Consider the following 21,727-nt stretch of genomic DNA (forward strand, 5'->3'; position numbering starts at 1 on the left):
TTCCTTGTCCTGTCTACATATGCAGACTCTGTTGACATCACGTAAATTGATTCCAAACATCGTCCCTCCATTGTTGGTGTTTCTGTGATTTTGACGTCACGATAAACCTTCACGTCTTGGGGACCAAATAAGACATAATGGCCTGATGATGTTAGTTGAGCCACAGATAGCAAATTTTTCTTCATTCCTGGGACATGGTAAACATCTTGGAGTTGCACCTGGTTAGTATTATATCGAGGAGTAACTATTGTCTTACCGATGTGAGTTATCGGTAACCTTGAGTTGTCAGCTGTCACCACCACACGACCTCCATTGTACTCAGACAGGTTTTGCAACTTCTGTTTGTCACCCGTCATATGATTTGAGCAGCCAGAATCTACGATCCAATCATTCTTGTAGTCAATCCGTTCTGGTGTTGTTACCGTGAGAGCTAATTCATCTTCCTCCGTAGCAAATAACACTTTAGCATCCCAACCATCTTCACTATTCTCCTTCGAACAAGAAGTAGCAGTATTACTTTCAACAGGCTTTTTCTTGGTCCAACAGTCTTTTGCCATGTGGCACATCTTCCCACAATTGTAACACTTGCCATCAAACTTTCTACTATTACCGCGATTCTTGGAAGCTCCCCCTGAATGAGGGCCTCCCTTTCCTTGGTAATTTTTCACCTTGTCACCATCCTTTTAGATCCATTGCCAGTATACCGTTGAAAAGTGCCTCTGCTTTTGCTGGTGTAGAGCGCTTCCTCTTCACCCTTCAACGAGACTCCTCCCATTTGCTTGGCCATGGCTTCTTGACCTGCAAGCAAATTTTCGAACTCAACAAGCGATGGTTGTGTCGGCCATCCCTGTACAGCAGCAACAAACCCTCGATATTCGGGTCTCAAACCATGGACAATTATTCTTTTTATCCTGGCTTCCCCAATAGCAGCTGTCGGATCTAATTCTGAAATTTCACGGCATATCGACTTCACCTTGTGAAAGTATTGGGCAACCGCCATGTCGCGTTGCGCCATTGATAGAAGTTCATTCTCGAGAAGTTGCAATTTTGTATCGTTCCTCTTCGAAAAGAGTGTAACAAAAGTGTCCCATGCTTCCTTTGGTGTTTTAGCATCCCGGATGTGCTCCAACATTTCTTCTTCAATTGTGGTCTTTAAAGCAAACATTGCTTTGCCTGCTTTAATTTTCCACTTTCGCAAGATTCCATTGGCATCTTCTGTCGCCGGTTGTGTAACTTCACCACCACCGACAACCTCCCAAAGGTCTTGACCTTGTAAGTATGACTCCATACATGTTGCCCACGTGTTGTAGTTTTTGTTGTTGAGCTTCTTGATTCCTCCAACTACTTGAAGATCACCCATCTTAACGGCAAGGCTTTGACTACACCGAACAAGCTTGAGTAACAAACGTGCAGAGTACTAAATTACTCTAAACACAAAGAAGCTCCACAAGGTTTGTAATAACCTCGACAATAACTCAAGAAATATTTTCTGATGTGGAAGATCAGTTAAAAACTGCAGCCACAGAGCATACTCAGAATTTCAAGAGATCTTAAAAAACGTGGCTCGGATACCAATTGTTGAATCAAAATAGAGTAAAAACTCTAATTGATTAAAAAAAACTCTCTTTAGAATAATCTCACAAAATTGCAAAAGGGAATAACTCTTAAGAAAGCTTTCAAATGCTTATAATTAAGCTTTGATTGTTGGATGATAAAACTCAAATACAAGTAGGGTATTTATAGGTTACAAGAAACAATCTAAACCACTCATTAAAATAAACACTAAATAATCTAAACCATTGAAATTAAAACATGAGAAAAATACTTAATTTTCACCTAACTAAATTGATGTAAGCAATGACATCAAAACTAAATTGATGTAAGCAATGACATCAAATTAATTTAGGTGTGAACATATAGGCTAATATTGAATTTTCAACAAGGTATGCCATGTACCTGGACTGTGGGTCACCCTTAACTTAAACTTTTATTTTATGTAAAAAAAACACAAGATCATATCGTACCCAAAAAACACGATTATATAAATCCTTTAACAATTCACGTATTATTAAATTAAATTAAACTTTATAAATATATTTTTTTATTTAGCGACATCATAAGTCTGATAAGATGGAGTATATATAAAACTGTGAGATTTAAAATATTATGAACTAAAAGAACACGTTGGGCACGCGACAAAACGTGTATTTATTATTTTTACGGTGGTTTAGAAATGGAAGAAAGAAAGAGCTTGGAAGGAGAGGGGTGAGCTGGCCTGATAGCGAGAAAGTGGACAAGATAATGTTAAGGTCAACATGAGGAAGCTTCTCTAGTTGTTTTAGTCATTGCGAGCTCAAAATCTGTGTCCTCTTCCTCGTTGGGGGGCTTCACTCTTTGACTCTTGACCTTGACACCGCCTTTGGAATTTCAATATTTCTTTACTCGCCCCTATACACAAAACCAAATTCTATTTTTTATTCTCTTATTTGTTTGTATGAATGTAGACATGTTCCCAACGTGAGCGGCCTATTTCCAAGTGGGATGTCGCCTCATTTCCGCTAACTTTCCTGGATAATCCAAATCCCTCTATATATAATTCCCCATATTCCTGGCTTCTGGGTATTAATCTCTTATTCCCTTCACAAATCCTTCATACGCAACTCTTCTTCTTCTTCAGCTCACCCGCTCTTTGCTTCTGGTTTTCTTTTGTGGTATAGTGTAAATTTCAGTGATGGAATCAGCTTGGGTGGGTACGACCCTGGATCTCAACATCAACTCTTTTCATCGTACCAACGAAGCTGTGGTGAGTTCGGGTTATCATCAGTTGAGGAAAAATAAATTGGTTTTTGTTGATTTAAATCATTGGGCTTATAAAAGTTTTTTTTTGAAACAGAAGAGAGAATCTGATGGGAAAATGGTCGACTCTGATGTCAGAGTACCAGTTAAACAAGAGGTCGGTTTCTGGGTTAGTTGGTTAAAATCGGACGTCTTGACTAGATCATTTCGATACTGATTGTTTATTTTGGTTGTAACAGGCTGGAGTTTTGGTGGAGGAATTGAACAGGGTTAGCGCCGAGAACAAGAAGCTAACCGAGATGCTAACAGTTTTATGCGAACACTACACCTCTTTGCAAAACAAATACAAGGAATTGGTGAGCAAGAACTCAGAAAATGAAGCTGCTGCAGCATCTTCAAAGAAGAGGAAAGCAGCCGAGTGTGAGGATTACAGTAGCACCATGATTGGGTTCACTGAGAGCAGCTGTAGTGATGAAAACTCATGCAAAAAGCCTAAGGAGTGCAGTACGACCAAAATTTCAACATCTTGCGTACTCACAGATCCTTCTGATAACAGCCTGGTAAGTCTCTAGACTTTTAATTCATCTTGCCAGATAAAGTTAATTAGCCTCCGAGTATCTGAAAATTGTTGTTATGGATACAGATTGTGAGAGATGGATATCAATGGAGAAAATATGGTCAGAAGGTCACAAGAGATAACCCCTCACCCAGGGCATACTTCAAATGCTCCTTCGCCCCGAGTTGCCCGGTGAAGAAGAAGGTGCAAAGAAGTGCTGAAGATCCATCGATCTTGGTGGCTACTTATCAAGGAGAACACAACCATGCACAGGCTGCATTATCGTCATTAAACCCCATTAATGGTGGAGCCACCAACAACCCTCGTTCAGCCGCTGTTTCTTCTTCTTCTTCTGCCCCCGCCAAATCTTCGGCTCCCGTTGTAACTCTGGACTTGATGAAACCAGATGGATGGGATAATGATACCAAGAAACCTACCCAACAAGTCGATCGACCGGCGATTCAACAGATTCTAGTTCAACAAATGGCGGCTTCATTGACTAAAGACCCAAAGTTCACAGCAGCACTAGCTGCAGCCATTTCTGGAGAAGTGCTAGACCAGAAGTGGTGAAATTCAACCAACTTGGGGAGATATCCATACTTGTCTGGTTTGTTCTTTTTGTTGAAATTGGTTTGAGGGAGTTAGAATATAACTGATGTAAATAGAATATTGAATCTAATATTAAAAAACAGAAGGTAACTCTTCGCTTCTTGCTTTTGTTGTTTGATACCTTGACACGCCAATTCAGAAGGGAAATCCATCTGGCATTTGCATGGTGAGAGACTAAATTGCAGTAAACCATAGCTCAATGAGAAGAGCGTGAGCTTAGGGATCCAGATATCGACACTTATTATCTAATCCTCTTTAACGATTCCCTTTATCTAGTCCATATATTGTTCCCGAGCTTAGTCAACTAAATGTCCTTGAGCTTAGTCAACTAAATGTCCTTGTCCAAAGCATAATTGAATCAGAAAATATTCAATGTGATCTTAAATAAACTTGTAACAAACATTTTTGTGTACCGAGTCCAGGTTAATTGGACCAAAATTAATATTATAATAAAGTTCGTGCATTAAAACAAAAAAAAAATTATTGATTGAAAGTTTAATTGTTTTGGGGTTACAAGTGAAAGTTTAATTTTAATAAGAGGTAAATTAAGATAGATTTTATTTATTTTTGTCAATGCAACACATTTCGTGTACGAATTGGATGCTGTGGAATAAACCAAAATTTAAGTGCTGACTTTTGTGCATCTACCGGTGAATGACAGTTTAGGTAGTATTTTATATGAACGTAGACATTTTCTAACAAAAAAAAAAAAGTGTTTAAACTATACATAAATTCTTTAATAGCTGTCTAAATTATTTTTTAACTCATCTAAGTGTGTAATATTATAAACGTTATTTATTTAAGTGTCCGAGCTACCAATGACGTTGATTTTTTCATAAGTGACACATGTCACAATATGGTGTTTTTAAAATTTTTATTTAAAAATAAAATTATATATATATATATATATAAAGAAAAAAAAACATTTTGAAATAATCCAAAAAATTTTGAAAACCTTTATTTCAACCTTTAAACCCACGCCGGTCATCGTCTTTTGTCGTCGACAAAACTCACCCAATCTCATCTCCCCTAACAGCTAAAACCCCCATGAAATCGTGAGTGATCAGTCGCAAATAAATGTTTTGAACCCTAAGTTGAAAATCACGATCTCGACGGCTTATGACTAGGAGGATGGTATGGACTATGTCGGCAGCGGTCATGGCCAAAAAGGAGGGTGACTGCGGGTTAAGGATAGGATTTGGGATTTTAGATATTTGGTTTTTTTTAATAATTTAAGAGAAATCAGAGTTTTTTTTATTAATATAATAATATTTTTTAAAAATAAATTTCAAAATCACTAATTGTGACGCCTGTCATTTAACGGGTAAATTAACGTCGCTAACAGTCTGGACACTTAAATGGGTAATGTTTGTAACGTTAGGTACCTAAATGACTCAAAAAAATAATTTACGTACATATTCTAAAATTTAGGTATATTTTGATGACTTATTTTGATATGCCTTTTTCTATTATTTTTGTAATATAGCATTCAGTCACTTCTCAATCTTTTCATGGCTTCATTGAAATGTGAATTATATAAAATTAAAGACTCCCATTATAAGAGACGTAATTCTCCATCATTCTACACGTTTTTGAACTTTTTGATTTTTCTCATAGAAGAATCCAATCTAGTTTTTTTTCTCTTACAACATTCTTCTCATTCATCCTCCTTCTAGACGATGTTACCTTTACCTATAAATCACTTTTTTTCCTGTATTGTGACTTAAATTCATTTCTTCTTACTAAAAAAAATTAATAGCCCGACTCGTTTGATGATGACAACAAAAACATGTGCACATATTCGATGGATCCAATAGAAGGGTGATGGAAAAGCAGTAGAATTGAGGATGAGAAAACATTGAAATGGCTAATCATCTCGAGATATTAAGATCATATCATAATGACATTTGCATGCCTATAGCTAAAAGTTGATGCATGCATATATTTTGCCTCAAAAATTTCTAGGCATCCTACAGGGGGCGCGAGAGGACCTAATTAAGTGCCGTCCATCAGCTCCGCTTCAAAACCAGACAGCAAGTAAAAGAATGGGCAGACAGCAGGTAACGGCAAACCATGTCCAAACCTTGAATGATGGCTTTACCATTTTGGCCCCGCCACCTTCTAAACTAATTACGACTTCTTTTTCTCGCCGTCTAATTATAAGCAATACTCTCCTCCACTGTTAAACTTTTCTTGTAAACATACAAAATGCACTGCTTTTTTTCCTTTCATATAAACTTATATTTATCCTTTTACAAATGACCTACTAGAAGAATCCAGTTGGTTACGCCAGCTCACCTATGTTGTTACACCCATTTTAACAAACCAACTAATATTTGTTTTTATCAGCTAACATTCTCCCTACGTTTTATGGCTCATCACCTCTAGAGATATGCAACCTGTCGCGAAACATGAAAAAATAGGCCCTCGACAAGGGTTTAGTTAACCATCTGCACACTGATGTGAAGCAAGAACATAATTAACGGCAACATCACTAGCAGCGACCTTTTCCCGAATAAAATGTAAATCCAACTCAACATGTTTCGAACGTGAATGAAATATTGGGTTTGCACTCGTAAAGATGACACTTGTATTGTCGCTCCAAATGGCAGGTTGATTAGAGCACACTATACCTATATATTTGAGCAAAGTTGTAAGCCACACGACATCATTAGTAACTTCTGCAATCCCACGATACTCCGCTTCAGTGGTGCACCTCGAGATTGAGTGTTGTCATTTAGACGACCAAGAAACCAGATTTCCTCCGAGGAACACACAAAATCCAAAAATGGAACGACTATCATCAACGTTGCTTGCCTAGTCAGCATCGACAAACGCTTCAAGTTGAATATCAATGTTATTCTTGTGGAAGATTAACCCATAATACAAAATCCCACTGAGATAGCGAAGGATGCGCTTCGCGGCTATCCAATGTTGTTCACATGGGGCATGCATATATTGAGCAACGCGATTCACACTAAATCCAATGTACAGACGTGTATGATTGAGATATAAGAGAGCCCCACGACACTTCTATACATTTGAGCATCTGGTAATAGACTTCCACCATTTTTACTTAATTTGGGTGATAAAACTATTGGTGTTGGAACTGGATGACCACCACGCATGCCAGCTTTGTCAAGCAACTCAAGAATGAACTTTTGTCGTAGAACTAGCATCTGATCACTTCGTGTAACCTCCAATGCCAAAAAAAAAAATCAATCTCCCTAAATCTTTTAGAGAGAATTCATTACCTAAGAACGTCACTACTTGTGCAAAATCCTCATCATCATAACCCGTGATTATAATGTTATCAACGTATATAAGAACATACTCCAACTTGTCACCAAGTCGACGAATAAATAAGGAGGCGTCGGCCTGAGTACCATTTAACGACTTACTTTTATTTGCGCGAGTAAAGACGTACTTTTATTCGTGCATTTAACGACTTAAAAGTTGTTTCTTACCGGGCCTAATCCGGCGCTCAAATCAACAATATGAATTAGGTTTTTAATACACTGATTGGAATAATAATAAAACACAGAGTTACTGGATTGGAAATTAAGAAGAAAAAGGGAAAATGGCCCACTAAATACAAAAATGGAACGATGCTGGGCAAATTATGAATATAGTCTTGTATTTTAATTTAACTCTTTTTAACTATCCGCTTTTAAATTTTAGAATTCCACTCCTAATTCATACAATATAGACACCATATTTGTTTTAGTTGTTTAGGTGTTCTTAGACTCTATAATTGGCTTAGATTCAAATCCATTTTTGGTCCGTTTTATTTAATTTTTCAACACTATCTACAATATAAGATATGTACATGACATATAATAAAGTAAAGAGTTTGTCCATATGATTTAGACATGTCTTGTTCTTCCTTTAAGTCTCAGGTATGATTCTTTCCTTTAACACCAGTATAATTTAATTCATTTTTCATACAATTAGGATAAAATTGATATATACATAAAGTAATGAGAACCAAATATATAATTATACCAATTTTATTATATATAACATTTTTTATACGATGATATTAATTAAACAATTAAGTGATATGATTGACAAAATTAGCATATTAAAAAAATCACGTAATATTCAGTATTCTTTTTTTTTAATTGTAATTTTTTTCTTATTGTTTTATCCATATTATCATTTGATTCAATCAATTAGATTAAAACCTATTTATTAGTAAGCGGTCGTATGTATACTTTATTTAATTTGTTTTATTCGTGTATTGCTTCATTTAATTCGCATTATATAATTTTTCAGTAAATTTATATAGAAAAGATGAATAATTTTCCAAATTTAAATAATTAACTCACTTTTTTATTTTTAATACAAAGAAAAATAATGATATTTTCCCCTAAAAGGATTTTTTATTAATTTAGAGACATTTATATGAGGGAATTCGAAAAGTTTTATTAAAAATTTTAGGAGTACAAAGTTATAAATTTTTAGTGGGTGTAAAATAAGATTAGAAAATACAAGGGGATAGGAGTGCGGTCCCCTAGTCAATCCCTATTAAGGTGTTTATAAGTACTAATATTTATTTTAAAGATATTAAAAACTCAAATACCATATAATCCCTGGTACTAAAATTTAAAATTTTTAAAAGTAATAATTATTTCTTTAATTATCTAGATAATTTGGTATGTAATTGAATTGTTTTCCTATATATTTTAAAAGTTAAAATCACAATTTTAAAAACACCGACAACGTCGAGACCCCGCCAAGAAGCAGCAAAATGATTTTGGCTTTGTGATGCATGGAAGCTCCCACGTGGATTCAGGTTAGAGTGTGAAGCATTGGGCTTCTCAGGCGTGTGTTACAATTTTACATGCTACCCTTTGACCATTTCTTACGCATCTGTCTCCAATTACAACCACCGTGGCATAGGCTATGAATTGGGAATAGCATCAAAATGAATACTAATGCACCCTTAACTTACGTTTTCCCTTTAGGAAACCTGAGAGCTTCAACTCAATTAATTACGATCCAAATACTAACCTAACGTCCCCAAACCCTAATTAGCAATATCGAATTTACTAAATACCTCAAAATCCACTGAATTGGGGATTATTAAAATAAATATATAAAAGTAATTAAATATAATTTTTTAATAAATTAAATATAAAGTTTAAATAGCTTTTTTTTATGCCAAAAATATATATTTTTTATAACGGGCAATACATGTCTTCAATTTAAAAAAGAAGATAGAGCATAGTATTTTTTTAAAGTTTCGATTAAAACCCACAAAATCAAAAACTTTCATTTCCCTCCAAATATAAAACGCTTCACTGTTCACTCTCTGTGTGCTTTGCCCCCCCTGCTGCTCATTTGTTTCTTCTCTTTCTTTTCTCTTCTGTTACGCAGAAAAATATTGGCTCAAACTCAATGCCGATGAGAATGGTTTTGAAGTTCAAGCCCCTACTTCTATCTCCCTTCTCTAAATCCAAATCTCCACCTCCTTTGCGCATCGCCGACGTTCTTCTACTCCAAGACATGATGAAGATCGCCTCCTCCACGAGGAAGGTCGCACAGGATCATCCAACTGCTCCAACCCCCGGATCGCTTGTTCTTTTGCTTTCCCGCGGAGATTCCCCACCAACCCACCCGAGGAGACAATCGAGGTACAAACAAAACTAGGAAATCCTTAATTTCCCACGTCTAATTTTGATTCAAATAAAGACATAAAAAAACAGGTTCAGATGATAGTCATTTTAGCAGTTTTTATGGAACGTTTATGTCAGAAATTGAAATCTTTACAAATTCCCCAATGATGGTAAACTGTGTTGTTTGCAACTGTAGGAGTGTAAAAGCTGCAGTCTAAGCCATGGGGAGGTAATTGTTGATGTTGAGGAAGAAGACGGTCGTGATTCGCATTGTGGGGTTCCTCCGTATGGACTGGAGAGGAAGTTGCATGAATTGCTGGAAACAAGATAGTAAGAGATAAAATAGCTAGAAGATGCTTTGGAAAGTGCAGTCTAAGCCATGGGGAGGTAATTGTTGATGTTGAGGAAGAAGACTCTCGTGATTCGCATTGTGGGGTTCCTCCGTATGAACTGGAGATGAAGTTGCATGAACTGCTGGAAACAAGACGGAAACAACAGATAAAAGAGATAAAAGATGCTTTGGAAAGTGCAAAAAAAGAGCTTCGTGAAAAGGAAAGAGAGATTTGTTGGTGGAAAGACACTGCACATCTTATGTTCATAAGGGAACGACAAAAAGAACTGATATTACATTAATTTTTCAGCAGCTGACCCCATTTTAGAGTACTTCACACGTGATAAGAACTCCCCCTACTTCTTTACACTTGCTGCAGTTGCTGAACTTCTTTATAAACATCTGCATATCATCCCCTAGGAAATAGAATGCCTCCTGTGTTTTGCAGAAGAAGCAGAGGACTTGGTATCTCCTGGAACCATTGAAGTCGGGCTTTGTGAACTTCCAGATGTCTCAGAACTTTTGTTCTCCCCCTGCCCTTTTCCCATCACCCACAACTTGTCAAATATTCTCCTCGATCGAGATGGCAGCAGCTGCATCCCACTTTTAGTGTTTCTGCTATTCTTCTTCACCAATTTACAGCCATCCTCTTTTATCTTGATCTGATCCATGTGTTTCTTGATGGAGTTGCAATCTTCAGTTGCAGTTTTCTCCCATTCTTCAGTATTTGTCGTGGACCGGGAAGTGTCGTGTGGATTGTTGTTAAGTGACTCAAAGTAAAGAACTTGAACTACCACCCGAAGTGGAAGCCTATCGTTCTGCGCAGCATGCATCGACGCATCCATTGTGAATTTCTTGACATCCATCAGACCACACAGCTTCTTCCTTTCGGCCTTTGTCAAGCTCGGATGCTCCTGCAGAAAACAACACTTCGTTACAAGAAACCAAGCCGCATTTGAATAATTTTGATGCCATATCATACACAACCAGTTGTACAAACAACCCAAAACTCCGAAAACCCAACAGACTGTCTCAAGCAGCAAGATATTTGATCTAGTAATTTGAATTTTACAAAAATGGATAATACATAATTTTAGAATTTGAGAAGATTAAAAAATCGGCACCCATAATTAAAAGCCTACCTTGAGATAGATGTCAATGGCTTTATAGAGTCCATCATGAACTGGCCTAGCAAACTTGGGGATAGACTGCGACAAGTCGAAGAAAGTGACAAGCGAAAGATTTGGGTCACGTGCAATTTCTTCAAGATATGCATCCATCAGTTTACCAACCCTCAACATGGTTCCATGCCCCAGAACAAAATCGGTACATCCCACATCACTATTTCCAAGATCTAAATCTCTACCGCACCTTTCATGCATCATATACCGATTCACGATAGAACGCACCATCTCAACATCGTATAAGGTAGTTTGGGAAGGCCGTGCTGGGATTAATAAATCCTTGAGAGAAGCTTCCTCCAACTTTAAACTTATCCTCTGCACTAAATCTTCCTTTGCCGAATCATCCACCCCAACCAAAATGGCAACTTTCAACAGCTTTAGCAAGAAACTGCACGAACAACTCACACCCTTGTCCGAAGGTAATAAGCAAACAATTGTTTCCACCAGCAATTTGTTTCTCCTGTGCATCAGAAACCAACGCATCAACAGAATCTGGCAACCATCTGGTGGTGTACGTTTTAAGCGCCTCGCCTATGATCGCACCATTCATTCTTCCCTTTGATTTCACAGCAGTCATGACTCGTTTGTAGAGAATGATATCTAGCTCACATATATCTTCCACCCACCAATCCTTTGGTACAGATTCAATCTTTTCTCTAAATTCCATAACACACTCTGCTATCTTTTCAGGGGCTGACAACTTCCGCTTATATGTGTAGGACCATGTGACGTTTGCAGGGTCAACAGATGTTTTCGATGCAATTGAATCAATGCATCTCCCAACAATCTTCAGGTTCTCAGACCATGGCAGAAGAGATTTGGTGGTTTGTAGAACAATGATGGAATCTTTCCAGCTACGTAATATACTAGAGTTGAGAAATACTTCGATTTTGAAAACTAGGTTACCTTGATCAAAATCCTCGGTCATCTCTAAGTATTCAGCTGCACAACGAGCAGCCACCACATTGTAAGCATTTAAAGTAACAGTCGTACCATAGCAGAATTTCGCACAAATTTCAAATGCTTTTGGTCCACCAGGAAAATCAATCATATCAACTTCATGAGTGTTCTCTTCACTAGCTTTCATCAACAGCTTTTGCAATCGATTGCTCTTAGATATTAGAGGGAACTGCAAAGGCGCATTAAACCACAACCAAAATCATCAATTATTATAGCACAGCTGCTCTCCACTGGCAGAGCATTCTACAACTTAATTCATAAACACAACAGTTCGGTTACTCTTGAGAGAATGATTCATTTACAATCCAACTACATTGGTAATTATGCTAAATTGCAGAATTTTGCAAACTTACACTGAAATGATGCTAATAACAATATTTTCAATCAGTTTAAATGGAAATGTAAATGTAAATAAATTAACATAAACAAAAAGAAGGATATAAATTCAGAATTCACAAACACATGCACCTAAAGGAAGCTTAAAAACATAGCAGAGTTTGAGCATACCTTGTGAAGGTGAAATTTTACATCAGCAACATTTATGGTAACATCTGCTTCTAAATCAGATGTGACGTACCTGCATCAACAGATATTCTCTGCTTAACTACACGAAGAAGAAACTTAAAGCTAGATATATGAAAGAACAGCAAAAAGTACACACGAAGTTGCATTCTATTATAAAAGACTAATTGTGGTTTTTATGGTTGATTTATCTATTTTACTATTACACAAGCCATACGACCTCTACTTTTACACAAGGGACTACAGCTATTTCAGTATCTCAGACTAATAAAACAAAGTAATTCTAACTTTTACATTCCATGATGCCATTAAACATCCATGAAGCTGACGACTAATCAAAATAAAAGAAACTATCTCTGGCACATGAATTTTTTATGTCTGAACTTTTAAAATTTTAGTAGACGAAATCAGATTTTTAATAGAAAATACAAATAAAATATATAAAAATTTAAAATTTTTAGGACCCGCCTCTCCTCGGTCAGTCCCTGTTAATTGTTATCTCATTAAATCATCCGTTTAACGAATGTATCCATGGTACTTAGACTACATCACTCGTACCGACCATGATTTTATCAACAAAGTGATAAACACATTCGGCTTTAAGTTGTTACTAGGGGGAGACTTATAGACATGTTATGGTGTAAAATTGAAGCTTGTTCCTTGCTGGGAGAACTGGGAAATGTCCGAAAGTTTGGTAAAATATGCCTACAGCTTACAATAAGAGATTCTTAAACACGATGATTAAAAGGACTGCAACCCCAATATGATTTTCCCACATTTGGACCACTAACTCGATGAACAAAAATAAAGGACGTGTTCAACAGCTGGACCACCGCCCTGATACTCATCTCTTTTTTCACTCTCCAGTTCCCTTCCCCTCACAAAAACCGAACAATAAAAGTATAATATTGTAATGAAAACACCCATGTGGTTAATCTGTCACCGATCCAAAGCAGAATCAAGAGAGAGAAAAATAGAAAAATAATACATGTTAAAGTCCAATGGAATGATTAACCGCAAAAAGTGCTCATTTTTTTCTTTCTAAAGCTATGTTTAAAAAGAAGTCATTGTTTACGATACCAGCACACAGAACAGAAGTAATACAAAATATAATAAGATATGCATATCCAGAAGAAGAAGAAGAAGATAGAAACTAGAGCCGATGAAATTGCAGCACGGAAGCTGTAGACTAACATGAAAAACATAAGAAATCACAACGGCATGCAAAATAAGAGGCAAAAGCAAATCAAGCCACGATAGCAGAATGCTAAGGTCCAGCTTAAAAGCGTCAGTGATGAAAAATGTTTTGTGTATTGCGTTTTATGTCGAAGAAAGAATGTGGGGATAGTGAAACATATCTTACCGGATGCATTTGCCATCAGCTTGAAAGGTATCAGGTTTTGAGCCAAGCTTCATAAACTTCATCTTGTTCTTTTTTTCCTTGTAAATAAACCGTACAGAAGATGAGAAAGAACAGGAGAACACACTTCAAACAAATACGAGTTTTGCCCAAGTTGCTTGTGGTTGTGAGATGCCAATAAATGATACCATGTACCAACGAAAGTTTTTCTTTCTTTCTTTGCTTCTCTCTCAGCTGAGTAAAACCAAACCAGACCGGAAACCGAGGTTCAAAGAGAAATTTTATAGTTCAAAAAAGGAAATAAACATACATCTCTATCTTGCTCAATACACTGGAATTCTAAAAAGAAAACAGAACAAAGTAGACAGCAAGAAGCCAATGAGAGAGCACTAATAAAACATTTGACCAAGACGGGGAACATCAACAGCCCCTACTACCTTATCCTATTCAAACTTTCTTCGAACGCGTACGCTGCTCTCAGTCTATTTCACTGTTCACACACTTCACGATAACATGGGTAACCCTTAAAAAAACTCACAAGACAAATGAAAACCCATAAAAAAACTTGATGGAAACAAAAAACCCATAAAAATATATTCCGGAAAGATCCAAAACCCCAAACAGAAGTAAAAAAGCAAAAAAATAAGAAGCAAAACGAAGTTGTGGCGTAAGAAAGAGAAAATTTGAAAGCAAAGCTAACAAGTAACGAAGAAAGGCGAGAGAGGTGAAGGAGGACTAAAAAGCCAAGGTGTCATGTGCATGAATGATGGGGTTGTTTTATGTAAGCTACATCATATCAATAAATTCTCGCCGCCTTCGCTTTTAATATCAGAAAATTATCTTTTTTTTTCACTGATATTCCGAAAAATCACATTTTTCATTTAATATTTTTGATTAAACATAGTTCATATTATATTTTTTGATTTAACACATTTTACAGAAAGGCGCTTATCCTGTAGTGTGTTTAACGTTGATTTGGTACCACGTGAAATAATATGTATCCCGTGAGACGCGTCTTATGCTGACATTGGACACATATGTGTATAGCGCAATCCCTGGGGCGCGCCTTAAGCCACGCACAGTATAGCGCGAGACAGAAGTCGCGCCTTAAATTTGAATCTGACACAATTATATTCGACGCGGCCTAGGACTGCACCTTAACTTTATCTGATATAATTATGTAAGGCGCGGTGCAAGTATCGCATCTTGTATAATTATAATAACTTTTATCGGCTATAAATACCCTTCCCCTGGAACTCATGACATCACCTCTCAACAAGAATTAATAAAACAATCCGATAATCTTTTTATATTTGATTCAGAAGTTCATTCGATTTTTCGTTATAAGGTAATTTTTTTATATTTTTTATTATACTTATTGTTTATTATGATTATATGAAAAAATATTATACTAATTGTTGTTAATTAATTTATGTGTTTGTAAAATTGGAAAGCGGGAGCATACAACGAAATAGTTTTGCGGTGCAGATAATAATATAAAATTATATTATTTAAATTATTTACATTTATGTATAAAAATTTTATTGTGTTATATTTTCGTTAATATATTATTTATTTAATCAAGTTTGTTTTAGTTTTTTTTGCATATATAATATTACCGCACTTTTAAACTTAAAAAATGACGCGACTTTCAGATATTGTTTATTATGATGGTGAAATTCGAGAAATTGAAACCGGCGTTTTTTCGTATCAAATGAGCGTGTTAAAATATCATTTAAGATAAACATAACTCTTAAGGAGTGATAACGAAGATTTCGATGAAGATTCATGTTGAAAGTAGTAGAAGAATGTCGTTGTTGCAGTACAGATTTCCAACATCTTTGTTGTCATTAATTTATACAACGTTCGAACTTTCGAATAATGATATTGAAATGATGGTTGAAGCTCAAAGTAATTATTCAAACGTCGATATTGAGATGTATGCAAATTTTGTTAAAGTGTGTGTTGTTCGGGGTTAATTATTAAGCTCCCACTATTAGCTGGCTGAACAAGTTGATTAAGTTGACAGCCCGACGATAGTAATGTGTAATGATTTTAATGCCATAATGGGGAGACATTCATCCGCAACTCCTTACGATATGTACCGAGGTGAGTCGACGAACAATCCGTATGTCAACATCGCGTCCAGTTCAAGGAGAAGACATTTATCTGCAAATCCCTTTGACCTTAATATGGAGATGTCATCGACGCAACAATCTGTGCAATTTTCATTTGACACGATGGCTTCAAGCTCCAGGTGGAGGAATTCAACTACGAGCTTTTTCGATCTCAATGTCGATATGGCTTCCAGTTCAAGGGGGAGGCGTCAAGTAGTAAGTTCTTCGACCTAAATGTGGAGAGTATGGAAGAACCATCATCTCCACCAGAAGAACCGTTTCGTGAGATATATAGGGAGTGATTGGGGTGTGAAGCGTCGGGTAGGTGGGTAATTAAACCTAAGTAGCGTGCGTCTTAGTGACGCGTGACAGATTCTCAGGTAAGGCGTAGCTCCTGTCTCGCGCTATACCATACGTTGCCTAAGGCGCGTCCCAAGGGTCGCGCTATACACACGTGTATCCTATGTCAATATAAAATGCGTCTTATGAGACGTGGCTTACCACACGTGACATTAAATCAGTGTTAAACACGCTGTTGGAGAGCGCTGCAAGCGACGCGTCTTTCTACAAAAAAAAATATTAAATCAAAAAATATATAATTTGTAAAAGGTGGTTTTTCGAAAAAAAATATCCTCTCTTTTTTCGGGGTCGAAATCGCCGGTATTAAATCAGCCCGATCCGCTGAAAATATCAAAAGATATTTCTCTCTCCTTCAGCATTCGACGCAAATCTCGATGAATCTCTCTCTGACGAACCCGTCAATCCTTTTATCCTTCCTCTCTCTCAATATTTTTACATTGTTATTTCTTTTAATGTTTTAAGTTACTAACTCGGTGATTAAAGATATAGCTAGAGATATAGGATTTAAACATTAACAATATTTGAATGTTTTATTATGAAATGATTAAAAATATTTAAAATAAATATTATTATTTATAGTTATATTAGTAAAACAATGTTTTAAAAAATAGAAGAAAAGTGTGTATGGAGACTGTCATACAGGGTGGTACCTTCTCTTTTAATGCCGTTTAAGTACGCCATTTTCAGCTTTACCGTTTCACCCTTGGTTCATTGTCTCGTTTCCTTTCTCTTGCCACCGTTTTAGCTTCGTCTTTTGGTGTAGCACGATGAATTCCGACACGTGTCGTCGAGAGGTTTCATACGGCTTACGTGGCTATTCGTCAATGGATAACTAGATATCTTGATGTCTTCCGGTGGTATCGAATACAGTCTTGGGTTTATTTAATTAATTAATCGAATAACAGCCGATATTCAGATTTAATTACATTTTAATTTATAATATCCTTCAATTGAATTGATTTAAATGTTAATTTTTTTCTTAATTATGTTAATGCATTTTTAGTATGAATCACATTTCAAATGTTATTGGCTGTTAAAAGACACCATTGGCGGGGGCGGTATTAATTATTTTTCCACTATTAACTGGTAATAAATGATTATTTTTTAATGAAAGCTGGTAATATTTTTGCATGAACAGCTATTGAAGAATGATTTTTAGATGTCTCTGGATAATCATTTAATTTTTTAATTTAAATAAATAATAAAAAAAATTAACTTCAAAATTTCAAAATATTTGTAAATTTGAGTGCCGAAACAGACGATGGCAACCTGAGTTAATTATAATTAATGGACACCGCCTGCGTTCCACGCTAACTTAATCCTTTGATTATATCACTATTTTGATAGCCTTTGAATCTACCTAACTAGTACTACTATTTTTAGGGGGGACTTTGGTTCAACAAATATAAAAGTATCTTTAACAATAACATTATTATATGAATATTGTATTATCTTATTTGGATTTAACAAAAATATAAAATTTTAGTATTTGATTTAAGAAATATAATATTATTTTATTATATATTTTATTAAATTATCCGTTTGATAGATGTTTTTCCAGAAAAAATTAAAATTTTATATTATTTTACTAAAACATATTACTTTATAGTTGCATTCTAACACACCAACAATTTCTCAAATTAAAAACCTTAGAATTTTCCCCAAAAAAACCTTAGGAGGGTAGAGACTCGAGTTTGAAACAAATTTTCCTTTTTTAAAGTTAATTATAGTCAATGGTCAACCGTCTAAATAGTGTGAATTAAAATTATCACATGTTAGAAATTTTGTTTGAATAACTTTATTTTATAATCCTTCATATCAGATAATGCTTTGAAATGATTTAGAAGTTATCACATATATATATATATATATAGATGATATTTTAACTTAGGAAATATTATATTGAACTATTAAAATATTACTAAAAGTGATGATTAACTAGTTGTATAATATAAAATGAGTATAAAATATATATCATTTTACTATTTATCTAATTAATAAAAATAGATAATAAATAAATAAATAAATTATTCGTTACCTTAGACTCAATTATTGGGTTAAAATCGAGTTAAAATTCGGTTTGGATCGGATATGATAGATTTAATTCAGATTGATTTTGGTTTGGGTTACTTTAGGTTCGAGTTAACTTCAGTTCAAGTTGCTTTTCGGATCACGTTGATTTCGATTCAATTATAATTAGGGTCAAATTCGGTTTGATTCGATTTATTTCGAGTTATCATATTTGAGTCTATATTAGTCTTGGATCAAGTTAATCGGTTCGAATAATCGGGTACGGATCAATTTACCAATTCTACTAAGGTGTAAACTCCTCAACCATATATTTTATCATATCATCGTTAGATTTTTTAAATTAAATTAAAAGTAGGATATTTATTGTCAAACTAAACTTACTGCCGAGTCTCTATTATTTACTGAACACTGAATTATTGAGAAGTGATTCATTGCAGGTCATTTTCATTATAAATCAAGTACCAATTAATATTTAATTAACCTCCATCTTCTTATCCTAATTGTGCTCACGTAAAAAACACGCAACTTTTGTTGGTGATAACAAATTTATATCATCTATTGTTGATGGTTTATTGTTTTTAATTTGGACAAATAATTATAATTAATGAAAATGTTATTATTAATTGATGTTCTTTTGTGAGGAGATTAAGGTAAAAAGGGGGGAAATGAAAGTAAATAAAAAGAATAAAATAATTAAATATTTTATTTCAATCTTTTTTAAAGTATAAATATTTTAACTATACGATAATTGGTGTTAAATTTATAACGATGATAGTTATAGGTAAGCTTACTTAAATGAAATAATCACGGTTATTGAAACAAGTTTGATTAAAATAAGTATATAAAATTTTTATATTTTTTATTAAGCTAAGATGATTACAAAATAGTGTTTGTTTTAAATACTCTCAATCATTGAAAATATAAATTGGTTTGTGTAAAATTTGTGTATTAATTATGGAATTGTAAGTATCATATGAACATTAGACTTTATATAAATAGTAAGTAAATATATTATTTGTGGAAAATATATTTAGATAATATCTCCAAAGAGATAACAATTCTATTATATTATCGCGTCTAAAATTTTAAATTCATCGCATCATAAAATAAAACGGATATGAATCAAAATAACCAATGTCGCAAGTGCAATTTAGGCTCCAAACTGGCAGTGGACCTACTTCTTTTTTTTTTTTTTTCACATAGTGCAACCACTCCAATGCTATTAATTAGGTGATTAATTACACTATATGGACCAGAGCCCTTTTCAGCCATTCTTCATTCTTTTCAAGGGACAGTTGCCTCCTCATTATTACGTTGTTACCATTCGACATCATCTACTGATGAACCTTTACTTCAAACACTTAATTGATCGGACATATATGAATTTACTTATACCAGCCTCCTCTTTAGTTGCTTCCCCCTAGTTGTTTTTTTTTTGTTTAATTTGAGCCAAACCACTTGATAATAATTTTCTGTAATGAAAAAGGTTCCCGCTGCTTATCGATGTTTTGTGTCTGTGTGCCTTAATTATGGCCGCTAATTTGTGGAGACAGTTCATCAAAAGCCACGTACGAGTCAAATGATTAAGCATACCTAACTCTTTTTTTGGGTGGAAAAAATGGTATCATTTAAGATGAAGTGCAGGGCGTGAGCAGGAGGCATCATAAATAAATGATGATAGGGAAGCTGAGGGTCCCCGCAGCAACGAGGGGTGTGGCGAGGAATGTGGATGGCCTTTTCCCTTAGCAACGAGCTGGATATGGTGGACCAGGCAGCAAGGCTTCAATCCATACATTTATTGACCTCGAATGCAGTGTGATCAGATTAGGTTATTAAGGTTTTTATACCTTGGTTAAATTTTAAAAAATATCAATCAATATATTTATTATTTTTAACTTCTTCTGATTTATTAAAATAGAAACTATATAGAAATCAAGCTTAATTAGTGTGTGCATGAATCTAATATCTTAATTTGGGGTTTTATAAGATTGTCGATATAAAATTTGCTTCTCTACCGTCTCTCTCTAAAGGAGTACATTTTAGATGATTATGGGGCTTTGATCAGGTATACTTCTTTTCAATTTTCTTTTCATTCTCCTTTCTTTCCTTTTCCAATTCTTAATCTTTGACAAACGACGATGACAATAGCCTTCGATGGTGTAACTTTTCGATATCTTTGACAAAACGATGTCTGTTTTAATGCTCATTCTCTTATCATTTTTCTATTTACTTCATGCTCCTATCTTTATTCAATGTTCTGGATTTTCATGATAAATTTGACCACTCGAGCGACACGACGATCTATCTCCTCTAATGATCCTTATAATGTCACCTTTTGTTATTTGTTTATTTGAAATACTTATTTTCCTTTGAAATTTGATTGTTATAAAAAATCCTCTCTCTTTTTTTAGCGAATGAAGTTTTATCTGTTGAAGCTCTTCTAGCATTTTAACCACTGGTTTCATCGGTTAAATTTTTTTACATTTATATTGTCTCATTAGGGCATAAATCTTGTGAACGGTTGTTGATTTTACTATATATTTATTTATCTGAATGAATATATCAAGTTTTGATTAAAAATTATTTTTTAAAAAATTTTAAGGATTATGATGTTTTTTTATTTTATACAATAGAATACTCGTAGGATATTAAAAATAATAAAATAATATAAAGTATACAATTTAATTCTTTATTTTCAATTACAATATACTTTTACCACTATCTTTAAATGTATTGAGTTTGAGTAATTGCGTTACAGGATATATATATACATTATTAATTGATTAAAAATGTTATTAAATCTTATTATTAAATAATACTTTATAATCCTCTCAAACTAGAAAAAAAAGAATAGATTCTCCCGATATTTGTTGCTCTTAAAAGCTTAAAGCTAGACAATATTGTACTTAATTTATTACTAGGTGTGAGCAAAACTCTATTCGAATAGAAAAACTCGACTTGAAAATTTGATTTTTTTACTCTACTCAAATATTTCAAGTTTAAATCGAGTTGTAAAACACAACTCGAAATTTTTAGTAATTAACATATTGATTTTTAAGTTTGAGTCGAAATTTGAATCAAGTCTCTCGATTTTGTATGATATGTAAATCATATATGAAGAAAATATGAAAAAAAAGACAAAAAATATGTATTGTACATGGTTATAAAATACCATTTAAATTGGAATCAAGTAATGTCATAATAATGTAAATATTTATGATTAAATTTAAAATAAACTCAAAAATTTAACTCGACTCGATCTAACGCTAACATCTACTGC

General features: G+C 34.5%; 2 protein-coding genes across 3 annotated transcripts; one reads left to right on the forward strand and one right to left on the reverse strand.

Annotated features, from left to right (window-relative positions):
• The first annotated feature begins 2,618 nt into the window (after positions 1–2,618).
• Positions 2,619–4,063, forward strand: LOC120193918 (probable WRKY transcription factor 40). Of its 2 annotated transcripts, none has more exons than XM_039196340.1 (4): positions 2,619–2,803; positions 2,894–2,953; positions 3,036–3,356; positions 3,440–4,063. In XM_039196340.1, the coding sequence occupies exons 1-4, from the start codon at positions 2,732–2,734 to the stop codon at positions 3,920–3,922; spliced, it is 936 nt and encodes a 311-aa protein (XP_039052271.1). In that variant the 5' UTR covers positions 2,619–2,731; the 3' UTR covers positions 3,923–4,063. The 2 variants fall into 2 exon arrangements, with proteins under 2 accessions (XP_039052271.1, XP_039052272.1); XM_039196341.1 differs by having other exon boundaries at positions 2,894–2,933; positions 3,040–3,356.
• A 6,158-nt stretch (positions 4,064–10,221) lies between these two features.
• LOC120193920 (BTB/POZ domain-containing protein NPY1-like) lies at positions 10,222–14,475 on the reverse strand. Its single transcript, XM_039196342.1, is given in 5 exon segments — positions 10,222–10,827; positions 11,056–11,553; positions 11,555–12,226; positions 12,565–12,634; positions 13,943–14,475. Coding segments are annotated over 5 exon segments (1,800 nt in total). The 5' UTR covers positions 14,005–14,475; the 3' UTR covers positions 10,222–10,329.
• Positions 14,476–21,727: the final 7,252 nt, after the last annotated feature.

This window comes from Hibiscus syriacus, unplaced genomic scaffold, assembly GCF_006381635.1.
Source record: "Hibiscus syriacus cultivar Baekdansim isolate YM2019G1 unplaced genomic scaffold, ASM638163v2 tig00116997_pilon, whole genome shotgun sequence".
Classification (NCBI taxonomy): Eukaryota; Viridiplantae; Streptophyta; class Magnoliopsida; order Malvales; family Malvaceae; genus Hibiscus; species Hibiscus syriacus.

What these genes read in the sequence shown, in the direction of transcription:
- LOC120193918 (XM_039196340.1), top strand. Translation starts at nt 2,732, where the DNA reads ATGGAATCAGCTTGGGTGGGTACGACCCTGGATCTCAACATCAACTCT. An exon ending in ATCGTACCAACGAAGCTGTG is followed by an intron (nt 2,804 to 2,893) that starts GTGAGTTCGGGT and finishes TTTTTGAAACAG; the next exon opens with AAGAGAGAATCTGATGGGAA. An exon ending in ATCCTTCTGATAACAGCCTG is followed by an intron (nt 3,357 to 3,439) that starts GTAAGTCTCTAG and finishes TTATGGATACAG; the next exon opens with ATTGTGAGAGATGGATATCA.